General features: G+C 37.7%; 2 protein-coding genes across 4 annotated transcripts in view; one reads left to right on the top strand and one right to left on the bottom strand.

The window, feature by feature from the left end:
• The window catches only part of COLQ (collagen like tail subunit of asymmetric acetylcholinesterase), a 46,473-nt gene extending 29,962 nt beyond the window's left edge, over window positions 1-16,511 (top strand). Inside the window, exons 12-17 of one of the 2 annotated variants that reach the window (XM_025167316.2) lie at window positions 2,065-2,161; window positions 3,642-3,778; window positions 4,802-4,921; window positions 6,772-6,892; window positions 8,213-8,315; window positions 13,030-16,511. In XM_025167316.2, the coding sequence (XP_025023084.2) occupies window positions 2,065-2,161; window positions 3,642-3,778; window positions 4,802-4,921; window positions 6,772-6,892; window positions 8,213-8,315; window positions 13,030-13,099 (648 nt within the window). In that variant the 3' untranslated portion in view covers window positions 13,100-16,511. Of the gene's footprint in view, window positions 1-2,064; window positions 2,162-3,641; window positions 3,779-4,801; window positions 4,922-6,768; window positions 6,893-8,212; window positions 8,316-13,029 lie in introns of both variants that reach the window. The other variant, XM_088150750.1, reaches the window with a different exon arrangement.
• The window catches only part of PLEKHA8 (pleckstrin homology domain containing A8), a 158,263-nt gene that overhangs the window by 99,521 nt on the left and 39,502 nt on the right, over window positions 1-19,240 (bottom strand). The window lies entirely within an intron of this gene.

Below are 19,240 nucleotides of genomic sequence, written 5' to 3'. Positions count from 1 at the left end.
TAAAGAGCTATTTGTTAAATAAGAGAGGCACTTCTCACCCACTGAGACATTTCCTGCCACCAAAGCCAGCTGATGTCCCCATATAAAATGCCAGTGGTGGCAGCTAAATTAAGAAGGTGTTACTTCCACTTCCATTCCGAGATGCATCTTGCTCATCTCATTGACTCCTTCAAGTTCAGGCTGAAAGTCTTCTCAGGTTAGTTGCACTAAGCCAGGATATATATAGGCCTAGTCTTGCAAGTGCCAGATTAACTCACAGCATCACAGGCACAGCCTCACACGACACAGACTCTGTTCCAGTTGCCACAGTCTTAGGAATTCGATTGCTGCTAGTGGAAAATGTCTTGAGAATGAATATTTTTTGTGGAAAAATATCTCTCTAGATCTAGAATCTGTTTTCAGACCTGCAGCCACCACCCTTTTTCTGCTGCTTTCTCTCCGCTTTTCCAATTTCTTCTTTTCCTGGCTCTCTCAGTTTATTAATTGTATTGAATATTGGTATTGGATGTTGGCAGCAACTTTAAGCTTCCTTGATGGAAGATAAAAGAAAGTTCACTATAAATGTTTTAAATAAATTAGTCCCTCTATAATCTCTTCCACCACTGTTTTGCATTATCCACACTTCCCTTGACTCATGCACTTTTTTCCCCCCTTTCCTTTAAAAAGGATCAAAGCAAGCACAGCACATATTCCTGATACACTCTGGTCAACTCACAAACCAGCTTTATATACCAGCAGCCTATAGGACTGAATAAGGTTGTCCCTAATGACCCAGTTTAGTGCAATGGTTAAAGGCAGCAGGCTAGAAACCGAAAGACCGTGAGTTCTAGTCCCACCTAAGGCACAAAGCCAGCTGGGTGACCTTGGGCCAGTCAGTCTCTCTCAGCCCTAGGAAGCAGGCCATGGCAAACCACTTCCAAACTCTTGCCAAGAAAACGTCAGGGACTAATCTAGGCTATTGCCAGGAGTCAAAACTGACTCAAAGGTGCTCATACGCACGGGCACCCACATATCACATCTAGAAAAAGTGGTGTTTACCCTGATACTGTACAGTGCCATTGCTGTGGGAGGATATGAAATAAAGCAAGAAATGCTGAGAGCTATAAATCTTAGCCACCAGTTGGAACTAATGGCATTAAGCAAGGACCCTAGGCAGTGTGTTCCCTCAGCATTTCTTCCATTAAAAGCTTGCGTGCCAGCAACATAATGATTTATCTCCAAGTGGTTTTTCAAAAAGCTGCCTAGGTCATCCATAGTAATCTTCTTTTGTTAGATAGGATTATTCTTTCCCAAGATCTGCTCTATCTGCAATGATAAATTGCTTCAAGTGAAAGGTAAAAAGTCCCTTGGGTCAAACCCAACTCCGGATGGCTTTGGTTTCTATTGCCACCTTCCTGGCTTTTTGTCCTTCCAGTCTTACTTATACTCCTGGGAGTTTCAGATAGCCTCCTATCTAAATAGGAGCCCTGTCTGCCCCTGCTTAGCTTCTCAAAATCAGCCAAACTCAGGTTGGCACCCGTAAATCATGTATTTGTAAATTAATTTTCTCTAGGAAGGAATGGGTTTGACAAAATGATGCTCCTACAGCCACGTAAACGTTTTTTGTCTTGGATAAATTGCCCATTCAATGGAAAATGCAGAATAGAGGAATAAAGAGGATTTTTTGGCAGTAAATAAATGCATATTTTATTCAGATAGGTACATGGATACACATAGGGGGCATGAGGAGTTGTGGGTTGATTTCACTGGCTTCATTTCAAATAACAGCCTACTTTGGAATATCAAACTATATCTGAAAAGGCAAAAGTATTTTATTACTTGGATTAGCATGCGTGTTAAACTTATGACTTAAGTCAGTGTTTTTCAAACTTGGCAACTGTAAGATATACGGACTTCAACTCCCAGAATTCCCCAGCCAGCATGCTGGCTGGGGAATTCTGGGAGTTAAAGTCACATCTTCAAGTTGCCAAGTTTGACAAACACTGCTTAAGACTTTGTAATTTCCTTTATGTTACAGATTATAGTAATGTGTAAGGAAATATTTATAAAATAGCCTTTTTTTAGGGACAAAAAGGAGATATAGGACCCCCTGGAAGTACAGGCCCACCAGGTAGGCCTGGTTCTCCTGGAGCATCGGATCCACCAGGACAGTTAGTATCAGGTAAGACTGGCCTTTCTTAATAGATGCTCCTCTGTTCTAATTTTAATAATGTAATTATGCTAAACAGAATATATTCTTTGTTTCTTCAACCATTAGCTGAAGGAATTTTGTACTTTTAAGGTAGCATTTTAGGGGTCAGTAGACTCTGGGGGATATAGGTGGAACTCAATAAGCATGTTGCCATGGCTAAAATCACAGGACACGTTTCCTCCCTTCCTTCATAATCATATTCTGGAAGGCATTCAGTGACAGGAAAGGCAGAATAGGATTATCCTTTGTCTCTTTGAAACTATGATAAGTGTGGAATTGATGGTTGATATATCATGTGAGAGAGATAAGGAACAGATTGTTCCCCTTCCTGCCTGAACTAGATAAGGGAAACTTACAGAGATTTCAGTCACTGTGCAATCTTTCTTCTCATATTCAAGATTGTTGATAGAATCATCCATCTTTCTGGTAGGTGACATTAATGTAAAGTTATGTAGGACTTAAGGGTTTATTACTAACATCTAAATAAAGGTGATACTAGTATTTTAGCATGGCTTCTAAACAAAACTTCTTTTGAAGTTTAGGAAATTATGTTTTTCCTTTGAGCCAGAGCCATTTCCTTTGATGTGCAAAAACTAGCCTCTTCAGGGACAGTGATGAGAGCGATCAAACAATAGGACTGTATTCTGAAGTCCTTGATCAAAGCTATAAGTGTTAAGAAAGAAACAAACCTGAGTAGGAAAGGAGGAGGTGCAACATATTTTATCTAAAGATGTCTGTCTTTTCTCATGTCTAACAAAAGCAAACAAAGCCTTTATTGCACATCAGTTACCTTTATTGTTTGATTAGTCGCTTTCTGATACACCTATCATATGAACATATGGAATGTATGTACTGTACCCTATATAAAGGCTTGACCCACCTTAATAAATGCTTTTTTGTTTTGCCTGAAATAATTGTGGTTTGTATTGTTGGGCAGCGAAAAAACCACTTTGCAAAGGAATTGGGTGTTTCTCTCTCAAGTTGAGGGCCTAGGTTCTTTCCAGCTCCATGCCAACTTGGGTGCCCATGTTTTGGGGCAACAGCTGCAGCCCATGAAAAGTTTAGGATGAATGAAACAATGGCTAAAAACAGCTCAACTAGAGCTCCTTAGAACAGGAAGACCAGCAGTATATTGAAAAGGGCATTATTTGTTTATTTATTTATTAAATTTATGTAGCCACCCATCTCACTTTTATGTGACTCCAGGTGGTTTACAGTAGAATAAATAAAATACATAAAATACACAATATAAAAAATTAGAAAATAAAAATAAAACACAGCAGAGCAGTGGTGTCACAGTTCATTAGAGAAAGGAAAAGTCACTCATTATTTACAACACTTGCGTTATAAATATTGGTGGTTTAGATGGCAGCAAAGGCTCAGTTTGCTTTTTCTAGTATGTCTCTGTCTATTTCAGAACTTCCTAGTTTGGCAATCTGATATTTTCTAGGGCAAATAATGGGGCCAAAAGGGGAAAGAGGGCTCCCAGGACCTCCAGGGAAATGTCTCTGCAACTCTCAACAAAATGTGAATGGCCCACCATATGAGGAACCACTGTTTGGAGAGGCCTATTCCAAAGTACCTGCAGTAAGTGAGTTTGATAGGAGTTATGATGGGCATATTATATAATTGAAGTATGACAGGATTGCTTGGTTGATGAACTGGGATTGCTATGAATATATATGAGAATTTGATATTGAAACCAGATAAATTGACCAAAATAAGCTGAATGCTTTTACATTGTCACTCTTGAGACATACAGATAGACCTTGCTTACTGACCACCTCATTTAGCAACCATTTGAAGTTATGACAGTGTAAAAAAAAGCTTTGCGACCAATCCTCGCATGTACTGTATAACCGTCATAGCATCCTACAGTCATGTGATTGCCATTTGTGTGCTTCTCAACCAGCTTGTGACAAGCAGAGTTAACAGAAAACACAGAAGGAAAATCATAAGTCACGGTGATGTGATATCTCACTTAACAATTGCGCTGACTCACTTAACGACCAAATGGGAAGTGACTTTGTAAGTCCATTGTAGTCACATGATTTTCTGCCTAGCAATGGAGTTGCTGGTTCCAATTATGGTTGCTAAGTGAGGACTACCTGTACTTAGTTCTGGCAATTATTGGGTTAGCAATGTCATGCTATGTTAATGAAAATATTAACATTTCAAGTATCATTAAATTGTACACTTGCTCTAAATTCCTATACTTTTGTCTATGATTGGAGGAGTATAATCCCATGTTCACTTTTTATATATATTTTTCCCTTTATAGGGTATAAGCAAATATTACCCATTTACCCATTTTACATATTCTTCATATTTCTCTTCCAATCCATTTTTCTTGTAAAAATTATTACATGTATAATGAGATTACTTTTTCTGCCTTTAATTACAGAGGGGCAAGCATTTTAAATATTATTTAATGATTAGACTACACAGTGCTTTCAAATTCATAACATCTTTTGTGAGGAGGAGGTCAGCTGAAAAGGTCCAAACACTGATCCCAAGCCATTCAGATTTGGAATCAGGAACCTATTACTCTACAGGAAATATTATGGTGATCTAGTCTCCCTCCTTTTTGTTTCTATTTTTAACTTCCAGATTTTTGTAGTGAATAATCAGGAAGACCTGGACAGATTAAACACAGAAAATGCTCTAGCATTTCGAAGAGATCAGCGATCTTTATATTTTAAAGATACTTCTGGATGGTTTCCAATCCAGGTAAAAAGAAGAAGAAATAGTGCAACTTTGAAAGCACTTGATCTCCTGATCACTAAAATGGTTGTATTTTTAAAAGGTATACATTTAAGTGATTTTTGCATATGATGTAAGATACCAATTATTTTTAGCAGTAAGATACCAATTATTTTTTGTTAAATGCATTTCAGGAAATTCTGGTATCACAATTTGGGCATTTGTAAGATGAGGTCCAGAATGTCTTTTAGATTGTCTGTAATATTATATTTCTTTTAAAAATTAACCTTGGTTTTGTTGTCTATTAGTTTATTTAAGAGTGCTTTATTGCTCTTTTGTAAATTATTCTGGACTACTCCAAGAGGAAGACTAGCATAGAAATAAAATACATAAATAATATCAGTATCTTGGGCACACTGGAATTTAGGCTGCAGCCTTACTTGGGAATAAACACCATTGAATTTGGATCTGATTTTACTCCTACCTACAGAAAAAAATGTTGCAATCAGTACATATATGCATAACCACAACAGTAGTCTCTTTTGAGGTAGCAATGAGATGTGAAGTGCAGGACAGAGTAAGAAATAGTAAGCAATAGACATTGGACAGACAATGAAAAGAAAGGGAGGAAGGAAGAAAAGAAAAGGAATAATAGCCCCTAAAAGGAATGCTAGTTTATACCTACTGCACTCACTATACCTCCCCATACTTTCCTGTCCTTGCAAAACATCTTTGCTTTCACCATGGCCTTGCACAGCTTCACACATTGCCTTTTCTTCTTAAACAGAAATCAATGGACTTTAAGTAATTATAACTAACATGTTGTTGGAGTTCAGTTGGTCTGATTGATTGATTAAGCCTGGATCCAACAACATAACATTGCACGACAAGCATTGCTGTTCTGCAAATCTACATCCTATAGTTGTAGCATGAACCACAAGTATAGTTTAGTGGTTAAAGTCTTGATCTAGGATAGTCAAGGGAGGACCAGGTTCTAATCTACCCACAGCCATGGTAACACTCTGGGTGACTCTCAGGTGCTCTCTACTTCATGGGGTTATTGTCAGGATGAAATGAAGGGAGTCTGAGTTCCTGAAAGAAAGGCAGCATATACATCTAACAACAACAACCCCTCCTTCTGCGCAACCCGAATAAAAATCATTGACATCTAGCACCAATTTTCAATTCATAATATTACATAAGCACAGGTAAGATACAAAGTGGAAGACTGTATTTCCCCAGTCAGCCCATGCCCAACATATTTTATTTATTTTACTTTATTTTGTTTGTTTGTATATTAATTACATGAGTTTGCATGCCACTCAATTCATCGTAAAGTCTAGGCAACTTATAACCAGCATATAACCAGTAACATCATGTCTGTATTTGTCTTTAGATGTCATGCTTTGGATAATGTGGTTCATGAAAAAAGTAAAGCTTTAAAAACACACTCCTTCAAATGCACACCACGACTTACATTCTGCTTTGGATGTACATTTTTATCACAGATTCCCAAATATAACTGATCTAGGATTCCCAGGAATTCACCTAGTCGAATACTTCAGAATACTGGTTTAAAAAAGAATCCAGTAAAAAGTAAAAGGAATATATGTTTTACAGCCACAACATGTCTCCAATTTCTATTTTTCCAAATCAGTAAGGACAGTATTGGTTACAGCTCATTTTATCGGAAGGAATGGTGTAACTACTCTCTTCAGACTAATGCATTTTATTAAAAGGCATCAGCTTTCGTGAGTTACAGCTCACTACATCTCACAAAAGCTGCTACCAAACTCCTGATTTTTGGCTACCGTAGACTAACACAGCCCTCTTTCTACAATGAGCGCAGTTCTGTAACTCTTCTTCTATGTCAGCAGCTAAAGCCTTCCTATCCACTGGATCATCTGATAGGAGATAGTAACATCTGTGGAGATGGCGTCATCCAAGATGGAGAAGAATGTGATGATGGCAATACCATTGTGACTGATGATTGTATAAGTATGTTCAGTCCATTCATTTCTCAGTTGCTTATTTTAGCTTATACATAAAATATTGGAAAATAAACAGCGCACTGTTCTACATGATGCTTGCTAACTAGTGACAGGATTCATCGTAATGCAATTATAATTCAAATATAAAATACAGTTTCTATGTAAAATATTTATATTTTAGTATAATAAGTTGGAAGTAGACCTTTGTAGGGTTGCAGGTTATCTTGAAAACCAACAAGCACTTCCTTTTTCTCACAGTACTAATTCCTTACAGTGAAGACTGAAAACAGATTAGTTAGCAGGTCACAATTAGTTGATATTCATGTGATCAAAAAAAAAAAAAGGAGTGAAAAAGAACTAATCTTTATCTGTATTTCACCAGGTTGTAAGAAATTGATATTTAACTTCTGAATAGATTGAGTTTTGTGAAAACCAGCCAGTGCCAGATGGGTTAGTTATGGCTAGGTTACAAAGACATGCTTCTTGTTGCTAACTGAACCACAGTTAATTTAGCTCAATTTTCTGGATGTGTACAACACACGGAACCATAAATTAATGGCACTGCCAATTCACAAAATATACTGGGGTAAAATGTGGTTGGCTAGTTTGTGATCATGTGCTGATCACAAACATGATTAATCATTAACTCATTTTCTGGTGTCATACAACTTCCTGATCCATAAGGTATTCATCCCATGTATGGGCTGGGTCCGCACAATGTGGGAAGACGCACAAAAAATAATAACCACATTTAAAACTAGCCAAGCATTTTGTGCTCCTGCAGGCACAAGATCTTCAACTAGCATCATTAAGTGACTTGTGTAAACGTAGTGAATGAGTAACATGGAAAAAAAAAATCATGATTTCCTTCAACTTGCTAATAGCTAAGCAGGGCAATTCAACCTTCTTTTGCCCATTTTCTGACTAGTGACCAAACAGTATCTTCTAGGGAGATCCAACCATTCTTGTACCACTATAACACTACCAAGGACAGGCTTTCTTTGTCTTAAGATGGCTGAGCGCTGCTAATAGGAAAATGGTCTTAATGCCTCTGGGAGCTAAGATCTGACCTTGGCCACTAGTCAGCAAATCTAGGCATGCAGGAATGTTGCCCTGGGGTGATTGCAACCTGTTACAATAAGCCACTGAACATTCAGCCAGTGAAAGGAAGACTTCAAAGTTCAATGTGTGTTTGGGTCAGGGTTTTTTTGGGGGGTGGTGGGGGTGGTATTATTATAATCTCCATAATTATAATCTCTATTGATAAGGTGGGCTATGATTCCTCAAAATAAACAGATGCTTTTGTTTTTTCTTTTGTAATCAATAGGATGCCACCATGCTTATTGTGGGGATGGCTATCGGCGTGAAGGTGCAGAAGAATGTGATGGGAATGATTTTGGATACTTAACATGCAAAACGTATCTTCCTGGGTATGGCCATTTTAAAATTAAATTATGGAAGAAATGTCTTTGATTAAACAAGTGTGAACCCACAGGAAGAAGGCAGCAGTATAATTCTTTGCAGGGAAGGGAAGGATAGTTAATAAAGGAGGGATAGTTGGCTTAGAGAAAAGCTTCCTAAAGCCTAAAGAACAAATCTTCTGTATTTGCTTAGAGGTGGTAAGAGAGATTAATTTCATCCTAAATCGATGGTTGCAGAGAGATAATTAAGTAAGTCTGCAAAATCATTCACTCACTCTCTGATTACTTGGAAAACAAAGAGGAAAGAAATTCTGAAGTGAATAGATTGAGGAAGTAATTGTGTTTTGGAGATAGTTGCGTATCACCAAGAATATTTGATCTCAGTTACACAGGCACACACACAGACACACGCATACAGAGATCACTCAGCTTCCCTTAGTTCTCAGACAACCGTGAAAAAACAAGGGGTGGCCCCGAAGGGCAAAAATTTGTGGGGAAGGGTGGCAGTCTCCTCAGGTTTGCCACACCCTGTAATTTGAGAGAACTAATGAGAAGAGAGAGATCTTAGGTTGGAATGTGCTTTTGTTTGAACTGAAAGCATGTTGGCTATTGTAAAGGGCTGAAGGCCAAAAAAGTGGGTGGAGTGATAGCCAAAATAGGGATGAGTCCAAATCCAAAATTAAACATGACATTTGATTATATTTGTTTAATTAAATCCAGTTAATGATTTCCCCTGTTAATTTGCATTTCAATTCTTTTATTGTCAAGCTGATGGTAGCATTTGAATGGGCTCCAGGAAATGGACCATAGTTTTGAAGTGGGGAAGTACACATGATTACAGATTTACTTTGTGTGGCTTCCTAAATATGAATGGATATAAAGGCAATGAGGATTTTCTAGAGCTCCACCAAACCATCTTCTCATTACCCAACTGCTACTGAATGTTGTTCCATGCCACTCGGAAGATTTCTAAGAAGCATGAAAGAACCACATACAGGTAGTCCTTGGTTAATGACCACTCGTCCAGCAAACATTTGAATTTGCGACAGTGCTGAGTTGTACTTATGACAGGTCCTTGAAGTTGCAGCTGTTGCAGCACCCACGCAGTCACATGATCATGATTTGGGCACTTGGCAACTGGCTCGCACTTACAATGGTTGCAGCATCCCATGGTCACGTGATTGCCATGTGCGACCTTCCCTGCCGGCTTCCCGCAAGCAAAGTCAATGGAGAAGCCAGCAGGGAAGGTAGCAAGTTGCTCCCGGTCCCATTGCTTGTTCTCCTGAGGAGCCCCACTACAGAGTATGAGACGCCAGGGATCTCGTACTCTGTGGTACACACCCACCCATGCTCTGTAGTGCATGCCCACCTGGCCATGCTCATGCCACGCCACAGCACCTCCCCGCCCACCCATGTTCGCACTGGGTCGCAGCACTCCCCTGCCTGGCCAGCACTTGTGCCGGGCCACAGCACCCACTCCCTGCCTGCACTTGCGCTGCAGCACCCACCCATCCAGCTATGCCCACCCCTTGCCTGCCTGCACTCCGCAGCACTCACCCACCCGCCATCCTGTTTGCAAGCCACCTAAGGAAAGGCTAGTCATGACTGGGTCTTGCAACTTCCTGCCAACTTCCCTATTGACTTTGCTTGTTGGGAGCTGGTAGCAAGTTGTAAGTCACAGTCATGTGAAGTCCTTGCTTAATGACCTGAGATCCTCACTTAATGGTGGCAACAGGGACTGCCGGAATCAAGTGATGTCATGCTTTATGACTGCATCACTTAGCAACAGAAATTCTGGTCTCAATTACCGGCATTAAGCAAGAACTACCTTTGGGAAACATTGGAAGGGATGAGGTCACATAATCTGGCCCCCTTTTTTTTCTAATGAGATAGCATGTTTACTATTGAGAAATCCTCTTTTCACTTCATCTGGGCACCTACAACATCTGCATGCAAATATCCATGTTATTAGTAAGGAAGTTTAAATGTGTTATGAAGGCTTTCTTTGCAGGTGTCAGCCCTTCGATGCAGACCAGACATGAACCCCAAAGTCACAAATACTAAAACTACTTTTATTAAAGGGTTGTAGTTCCAGAATCTTGCAAGTCTGATTGTGCCTCCCCTCCTCCATCCCTTTATTTTCATGAAAACTAAGGAGGGTCAAGTCTGAAATGCTTTCTCAAATTCCATTCCTGCTTTGGGCTCAGATGTCTCTTTTCTGACCATTGCCTCGTCCGCGTCTCCTCCTCCCCTTCCTCAAGGTTATTCTCACAGCCCTTTCCCTCAGTTTCCCATTATTTGCATACTGGAGCCGTCTACAAAAATATTGCTATGGTTCTTCTCAGCAGGATACTTAGCTTGGACCTTTGCTTGCTTGCAATCTGACTTGTACACATTGGAATGAACAGCTTTCTTTGGTCAGCAACTTTCTACCTGCAGTAGCTGTTGTTCTGCATGCTGTCCGGTACTGTTGCTATCTTACAGGAAGCATTTAATTTGTAAATGAAATTATCTGCAGAGCTCTCCTGGGTCATGATAGAATAATGTGTTAATTGGCAGGGATAAGAAAGATAGCCCTGCCAAACCTCTGCTGTGCTGATGGCCTGGATCTAATTGTACCTCCCTCTAGCACCATGTCCTGCTGTAGAAACATTTTGAAAGACAAATGATTTTATGTTTATCGTTGATGCAAACCTTGAAAAAGTTACATTATATACTGATAGGGAAATTTAAAAACAAGGCTTCAGTTCCAGAGTCATTAGACTGCCAGAAGGAGACCCTCCTGGGCAGCTTCCAGATGAGTTTTTGATATGCAGGGTGGCCTCTTGATTACAGGAGCCTCACAGAACATCCAGATGATTTTGTAACCCTTCAGTCAGCGGCCCACCTTTTATCTCCCTTTGTTTACTCCCCCACTTCCTTTTATGGAATCAGCACAGGCAGAAAAACCTGGAAGAGAAGTGAAAATCTCCAAAGGCATAACTCCTCCACAAAACTTCACTCCTGGAGAATGTGGAGGTGGGGTGGAAGTGTATGGTGTATATGTCAGAAGGGGAGGAAGGATAGTTTCAGTAGCGTCAGTGGTTACTAATCTCCCCACTGTCATTCCATCCCATAAACATTTGAGTTGTGAGCATGTACACTTTTTTTTAAAGATGCCATTAATATGCCAAACACCACTTCCCAGGACAATTACTGTATATTTTACAACCTTAGCCTGCATTCTGTTATTAAGTGTTAAGCTGAAATACAGTTGATTTCTAAGCTAGGGAACAAAGGAATACATATGATGAGAGGCTTTTTTCTTGTTACAAAAGGCAAGACAATATCCTGACATTTTCTGTAGTTCAGAATTCTGAGCAAATAAATGAATGGAGGTGCCCAAGGATGCATGCTATTGACATTTTCTTGCTGCTTTCAGTAAAATGTACACTTCAATATAATACCTATCCGTGTTCTGACATATACAATGTACTTATTTAATCCCACTATTTAGTTTAAGAATATATCCTACAAAATAATTGTTCATTAAAAAGAATGAAGTTTTAGAACACCAGAGAAAGGAATACAGCCACAAATATCAGTGAATATTATATATATTTTTAAATGTATTAAAATACTTTTACTTATTTTACTTCTTCATCAAAAACAAAAAACAAAAAACTCCAACATAAATGCATGTTTGCACCAGGAAAGTTTCTATAGAAAGCCTTCAACCTACTGGTTTCAAAGTTTTCCTACAAAAATATGATTTCAGCACATGTTTAATAGTTATATACATCTGATTTTACAATAGGGACCATAAAAGGATAACATCAAAAGAAATTGATTCTTTTGAATAATAAATATGGGGAAATTAAAAGAACACATAGAGACAAATTGTAAAAGCCAAGTATTCTGTACATCTTCTTGAATGAAGCCCATCTTTGCTATGTCATGCAGCTTCCATGATTAAGTTGGATGACACAGTTTTGCCCATTGGCCCCACACACTTTCCCCATTTTGTTTTATGAATCTATGAAGGTTCCTTTCTTTATATTGTTTTGATCAATTTGAGATTCTTTGCAATGAAAATATTCTTGCGAACTTAGAACTTAGAGAAAAATTGAAGTTCTCCCCTATACCCCCAAGTAGAATGGACATTAGTCATACTACACAGGATAGATAGAAGTTTAGCTCATGCATCTGAAAGACATAACATTAAGGAAGCCTAAATTTCTGTTAGTCCTATTGTACTTTAATAGTATGTATTGATAAAGCTTGATTATGAACTTATCCAAAATGGTGGAATGATGAATATTACTATTGCCAATGGTACCTTATTTTATGCCAGAAAAGGAACTTATTTTACATTTTCTTTATATATCTATTTTATCTTTCTTTTTACAGAAAACAGTATTCAAAACACATCTATCCTTAATGTCTTTAAATTAAGATATTAAAACTATCTGTTTAATTGAGCATCATTTTCTACCAGTTTGGACGAAATGTTTACATGAGATAATTTTCAATTTCTATTCCTTTTTTAGTGATCATTTTAAATAAAATTAAGCCTCCTTGAGTGTCCTATGAGTAGATAAATAGGGTATAAATGTAAATAATTAATACATGCAATATGTTTGCAAAGGAAGCTCTTAAAACCCAAACCAAATAATCATAATAATAGTATTTAAATTACATTACATCATTTTATATGTAACGACTGTCTTATCTTTTCTCTTAGGTCTTATGGAAAATTACGCTGCACTTCTTATTGTTACATTGACTCTACTGATTGTCGCTATTTTACATGAAAGATGGGCAGTGAGAGAGGACGATCCCATCTATGATATGCATGCATCAGGTGCTACATTATCATCAAACCAAGACTGGGCAATAGAGAAACAACCAACGATGAAACAACCATTGTCATGTTGCCATGGTGATTGGAGATAAGTGTTAATTGCCTACTCACACTGAAAGAAAATCGGACCATTCTGTCCCGTCTTAATAGAAAACGTTCAGTGATAGTAACGCTCAAGACTTGCCTTTTCCATGACTGAGTACGGGAATCTTCCTGTGCATCAAGAACAAAACCAAACCAAAGGAACACTGTATTTGACTTCATACTGTTAGGTTATTAAAATACAATAATACCTCAATTTAGCACTGTTAGTTCTATAAATAAGCTCTTCAGGTTTTCTTAACAAGACTTTTCCAGGATAAACACAAAGCATATTCTGTTGGCAGTGTTTATAAGGACTTTTTTGTTTTTTTGTTTTTAATTATTATTACAATGTGAACTTCATACATGCTTTAGCTGCATGAATTATGTGAAAAGCTCTTAGTTTATGTTTGTTGATTTGGGCAATTTAAGCTGCAGCCCAACACCCTCTTATATAGTATTAAATCTCACTGAACTCATTCAGACTTAACTTCTGAGTTAGATGTGCCCAGATAAGAGTCAAAAGGAAATAAAGACTATTCATTTTTAGTTTGTTTTTTTTAAAACAAACCCTATATTAAATAAGAGAGATGTGGTGAGATTAAATTATACTTGTTGACAGTAGTTTAAATGGGATAGTCAGAAGGGAACCACATTTACTGGTTAACAACACCAATGAAATAGACAGACATAGTTCAGAATCCTAGGAAGACGGTCAGCTTCTGGTGCAGAGAAAAACAACACCTTGAATTCATATTCCCATCAGCCCTAGCCAGCATGCCAATAGATTGGTAATGATGGAAAGTGCAGTTTAGCAACTTTGAAAAGGCTGCATCACATTGTGTTTAAAAACTAAGGATTCCTATGCAAGTTTATCTAGATGCCAGTTTCATATCCAGTGGGGCTTGCATTCAGAAAACTGGGACTAGGGTTGTAGCCAGATTTCCGTACAGGACTGCAACTCCAGGACAATAGCTTGCATGGAGCAAGCTTTCGAATACACTCTTCCATGCGTTGTATTCATGGAAAGATTTGGAAATAATAATATCCTAAATGAATTCATCTAAAGTCTGCACTGTTAAATTTACCACTGCGTGGAAGGCTGCATTTGGAAAATTGAGTTGCATTAATGATAATTGCTGAGAAACTTGCAATTACAAACTTTAATTTCAGCTTATTTGCCAGGAAGTGGTAACTGACTGTTACATATGAAAGAGTCACTCACTTTTATTGATTTCCAGTCTGATCATTGCTTTCCAGTCTCAACTTTGTGTAACATTCAGTATGATTGTGTATATATTCTATTTGTATAGCTTATAAGAATAATGCCTACAGGGTATTATTCAGTCTAAATGCTGTATAGATTTTATATGTATATAAACGGCTTTTTCTTCCCCCCCCCCCTTTTTTTCTGATTTCTAGAAAAAATTATCAGCATTCAGGATATTATTGACTTTATAGCAGATATTAAAAAGGCAATTTTACGTTGGAAGTATGCTAAGTAAGATAAAAATGGAAACTTTAAATGAAGGTAGATTTATTCTTCATTTAGTGAAATATCAGTTCAGATTAAAAGAATTAAGACAGGCCAGTCTTTTCCTGCTATTAATGATCCAAAATGTATGTTTGAAATGCATGAAACTTGTAAAACATTGGTTATCGTTATATTCTGCTTTTTCTGTAGATAATGAATACAGAGGATGGCACACAATTATAATAAAATTAAATTTAAAATAACAACTATCCATCCTTTTTACCATAGATATATAGATTATTTTAATTCTGCATGTGTATAGTAATGTGAAAATATTTTTTTAAAATAAAAACCATTCCATTATTCAGGTTGATGCTCCTTTATCTGAAATGCTTATATTGGCTTTCCCCAATCAGGAATCCACCAGATGTGCTCAATTACAGCTTTAGTCATGCCAAGTCAACCTACCGGCTATATGTGCTGTACCTCAACACATCTGGAGGATTCTACGTGGCAGAACATTAGGTGTGCCAAGGTCACTTGAGTTCTATGGCACATCTTTTAGGATGCTTTTTAACTGTGCACACAATTTGCATTCCAGCAGAGTTCAGGGTGCCAAATGTACTGTGAATTTGTCCAACAGCCATAATATTCCATGGTTTTGGATTGTTCCCAGTGACTATCATATGCTCAGGGTGAGGTGCTCAGAAGGCTATATTTGTACTATAATGTCTCCTTTCAGTTTCTTCTGGTAGGATTTAACTGCATGTCCATGACTGTATTGCAGGTTCATGACTGTATTCTCTGAACCTGTTCCACTTTGTCTGAACCCTTTTTAAGACTGTGGTGCCCAGAACTGGAGACACTATTCAAGAAGGAATCTGATTAGTGCAGAATACAAAGCAACTGATTTGGAAACAATAACTTGAAACAATCTAAATTTGCATACAACTGACCTGTATCTTGACTTGTATGACTCTTTTTTTAAACTTTACCCCCATGATCCTCTCATCTTGTCTTATATCTCTATTTAATATTTCAAGAACTAAACTAAAAAAATAGACGAGACAGTGGGAACCTTGTCTTGTTCCTTTTTGTATCTCACATGGTTTAATTAAATCTCCATTAATGATTATTTGTGTGTCTGTGAAGTATAAATTGATTTCACCCATTTTATAAAATTGTCCCCAAAATTCACATCTTCCAAAACTTTAAACAAAAAAGTCCTGTTCAAATTGTCAAAAGCCTTCTCTGCATCTAAAAAGATCAATGCGGCTTGTTTGTCGTTATGTTATTTCAAATATTCCAAAATATCCAAGACTGTTCTACCATTACCTTTCAACTGTCTTTTAGGTAAAAATTTGCATTGCTCTTAATGCATAAATTCTTGCAAAATTATTTTCAATCTTTCAGCTAAAATCATTGTAAACAGCTTATAGTCATTATTCAATAATGATAATGGTCTGTAATTTCTTACTGAAATCAAATCTTGTCTTTCTTTAGGTATTAATGTTATATTGGCCTCTTTCCAAATCTCTGGTACCATTCCTTCCTGTAGAATAGAATTCATTGTACTTTGTAAAGGTTTGTTAACATAGATAACTGTTGCTGTAAAATCTTAATTTGTTGGGAGATACTTGTATTCCCTGGAGAATTCCTTAATCCTTCTTCTTTTCTTTTTATTCCATCCAAAATATTTTGTATTTTCTCTTGCCTCCTCCTCTTAATTTCAGTATTATGTTGTATCAGATAGCCTCCAATAAAAGCTTTACTTGCATCCCAGACCATTCTCAAATCAGTACCTTTATTTAAATTATTTTCAATTTTTTAAAAAAAATTCTTTTCGCAATTCTCAACAACTTCTTTCTGTAACAACGCTTCATTTAGTCTCCATCTGAAAGAACTAGATTTTCTTTTATAAACCAGACTCACAGGATTATGAGCTCAGAAGGTCTTTGGTAAAACCTCTAGTTTGAAATTTTAGTTGCCAAGTCTCCTGAAGTCCAAATCATGTCTATTCTTGAAAAGGATCTATGTCTTTCTGAAAAATAGGTATACTCCCTTGAATTACCAAGATTTTTGGTAGCTTACCTTGAGTAATTTTAATATTATTCTCAGAAGTCCTATGCAGTTGGGGAGAGACCACAGCATTCCAGTCCCCCAACAAACACCAACTTTCATAAGAAAAGTCTGTTAATCTCTTCATAAATTGTTTATAAAAAGTCACATTATCCTCATTTGGAGCATAAACTCCCAACACCATAATTGTAACCTCATGTAAATTGACTTTTGCCCCAACAAATCTATCATGTTCATCAGTTAATACATGATAGATTTGTTGGGATTTAGTTGAGGGTTAATATACAAAACCATTTCTCTTTTTGGTATCTGCTGAAATAAATTCTTCACCCAAGGATTTATAGGTCAGATACTTTATATCTTTGTTTTTTAATATGAGGCTCTTGTAGGCAAACAATATCTTGCCTTAATTTTTTCAAATGATGAAATATTTTTTCTCTTCTGAGCATTTTCTCCATTCATATTCCATGTTAAACTTTTGTAATCCATAATTAGTCCAAAAATTTAGAAAAGTCAAAACCTGTAGCACCTGGTTCAGTATCATCTTTTCCCCATTCCCATTGGAATCTGCATCTGTTGTGGCTGTTGTAAAGTTCCCTCTGAGACCTCCATTTCCATTTCCTCCAATTCTCCTTTATATTTTTCTAAAAAATCTCTTGCCTTCTGGACAGAATTCAATCTGAACCGTTTTACCATGTATTCTTGTTAAGATAATGTAGATTGGGGGGAAAGCATTATTAAAACACTGGCAAAAATATGCTAAATAGTTTCAAGCTCTCTTGAAACCTCATGCTGCAATGTAAGGTCATTCCAGGGAAGCATTTCAATTAGAACAAAAGTCTGTCAAACCTTCGTTATATGATGCTGCTGACCAGAAGATGAAATGGAAGAAGTAACATTCAGTGTAAAGTCTCTCCCTATTCACCAACTGTGAATTGTGGATATCTACCTAAACTTGCTAGGAAATTTCCGTAGCATTTTGGAACAGAAAAAATCACTGAAAAAAAAGATGGAATTCATTAAAAATGTAAATAGGGTTTCTGCCCTCCTCCTCAGTCTTTTCATTTCTTCATTTCATTCATTATTGCATTTATCTATATTCTCAGTGTTATTGATAGAGAACTCTAGCAGTCTTCTCTTCCCCCATTTCTCATTTCTCTGTTGGTGTTTGGCAAAACTTCAAGTTCTAAGAGACTGCAGCAAAAAGTCTTGTGGTAGGTTCTGATTGCATTTGTGATCTCTGAGCCAGTTAAGAACAATGCCAATTTGTTCAGCAAACAAGATGCTGCCTCTGATAGGATCAGCTAACTGAGATTGTATTAAGGGAATGCACTCCTACTGGAAATTACGTCACAGATTTTTAAAATTTGTTTTTTGGAAAAGAACCAAGAACTTTAAAAAAAGGAAAGCTGTCTGTATATGCACACATACCCACACCCTACTCCTCTGCCATTACTTTTATGTTCTTAAGTGTTTGTCCCCATGGGTGGGGTTTATTTTGGCTTATTTTCCAGGAGGGGTAAATAGAGTAGGAATTATTCAAGTGTATAATACCATCAGTACTTACTACCTCTACTCCCTTACTAGGATCAGAACGGATGACCTTTTTCTATTGCACCAAATCAGTTCAAGGCTGAATATGTCAAATTACAGCTAACAAGTTTAAAGCTGGCTTGGAATCATGTTCTAATTTCCATAACACAGATAAAGGCAATCTGATGTCAAGTCCTTTCACCATTTGCATTTAAGCACAATAGAAACATACCCTGTCAACCTTTTCCTCTGATGAGTAACCATGATTCATCTCATACTGAGCCCATGAATGAGACAAGCTTAAACCATCCTTAGCACTTCTAATTTAAAGTGGTATTTCCCCCCTTAAGTTGGCAGCAGCCCACAGCAGTTTCCAGGTATGTTCAATACAACACGCTTTGCTGGCTATTCAGTTAGTGGTGCAGTCCTGTGATCCATGGGGTGGGCAGGTGGGCATATACTGGTACCTATTGGCCATTTCAGGTTGGTGTGGATGTGCCCCCTCCCCTTCAGTTCTAAGCACTCTTATACCATTTTTTTTTCATTTTGGGTGGAAATTGCTGGGCACAGCAGCTGATGCCACTTTGCTACAGCTCTCCCCAGCCCACCAGCAAGCTGATCAGCACACAGAAGAGTGCACAGTAAAGCAGGAGAACCTCTTGTTTTATTGTATAGCTTCCCAGTTGCTAAGCATTTGTTTAGCAGACTGCGAGGTATGTGTGTTGGGGGGGCGCTCCTAAGTTTTGTGAGATTTGGTTCCTCTGCATTACCAAGCAAGTAATGCTCTGCTGCTTTGATGCACACAGTAAAATGAGACTTGTATCAGTCCTGTGCCAGACCAGCCCCGCATCATGTCCTGATTGGTGGATGGTTTCTTGCCAGCTGGTGACATCCAGAAGGGGTGCGAAGCAAAGTCAAGGGGCT

Source organism: Python bivittatus, unplaced genomic scaffold (assembly GCF_059951505.1).
Source record: "Python bivittatus isolate LINGU-HERP-01145 unplaced genomic scaffold, Pbiv_v1 ctg000610_np1212, whole genome shotgun sequence".
NCBI classification, from domain to species: Eukaryota; Metazoa; Chordata; class Lepidosauria; order Squamata; family Pythonidae; genus Python; species Python bivittatus.
Note: the sequence above shows the minus strand (reverse complement) of the source record. Positions and strands in the feature narration are given on the sequence as shown.